We start from the raw sequence: 667 nt of genomic DNA on the forward strand, positions 1-667 counted from the left end.
GTTGATGCTGCTCCTTTTTGCCTTGGGTTTTCAGCAGCAGCTTCTCTGGGTTTTCGGCTTTTGTCTTCTCCTGCAGAGGCCCGCAAGGCAGGGGGCCGCGGCGCCTCCACCGCAGCAGCTGCATGCGCTGCAGCAGCACGCGCCTGCAGCAGCAGCAGCAGAAGCAGATGCCCCGAGGGTTTCCCGCAGCTCGGGGGCCGGGGGCCCCTCAGGCGGCGACAGCAGCAGCAGCTGCATCGCGAGAAGCAGCAGCAGCGACGGCGTCGGGAGCGAAGGATGGGGAGTCTCTGCTTTCTCACCATACAGAGGATTACTCTTTGCTGCAGCAGCTGCAGGAGGTGCTGCAGCGGTACACCTCCCTGCAGCAGCAGCAGCAGCAGCAGCAACAGCAGCATGCGCAGCCCCCGCAGCCAGGTCTCCTGAGGAGCCTCTCAATGGGTCCCTTCTTTTCGTCTTCTGAAGCAGCGTCAGCAGCTTCCCCCGCGTTTGTGGCGGAGGCTGCAGAGGGAGCAGCAGCAGCAGCAGCAGCAGCAGCAGGTGGCGTCGCGGGCGCGTCAGTGACGTTGTCTTGCGGCGACTGCGTGTCGCAGAGCAGCAGCAGCCACAACAGCAGCAGCAGCCACAGCAGCAGCAGCCACGCGCCGCCCAGCCCCCCCCCCCCAAACAG

General features: G+C 65.5%; 1 protein-coding gene across 1 annotated transcript; it reads left to right on the top strand.

The window, feature by feature from the left end:
* Positions 1-167: 167 nt before the first annotated feature.
* On the top strand, positions 168-583 carry ETH_00034040 (uncharacterized protein; the record flags this gene model as incomplete). The annotated part of the gene is made up of 1 exon (XM_013375391.1): positions 168-583. A coding segment is annotated over one exon (416 nt), but the record flags the coding sequence as incomplete, so codon positions are not given.
* Positions 584-667: the final 84 nt, after the last annotated feature.

The sequence above is a fragment of the Eimeria tenella genome, genomic scaffold (genome assembly GCF_000499545.2).
Source record: "Eimeria tenella Houghton genomic scaffold, Eth_scaff2742, whole genome shotgun sequence".
Lineage (NCBI taxonomy): Eukaryota > Apicomplexa > Conoidasida > Eucoccidiorida > Eimeriidae > Eimeria > Eimeria tenella.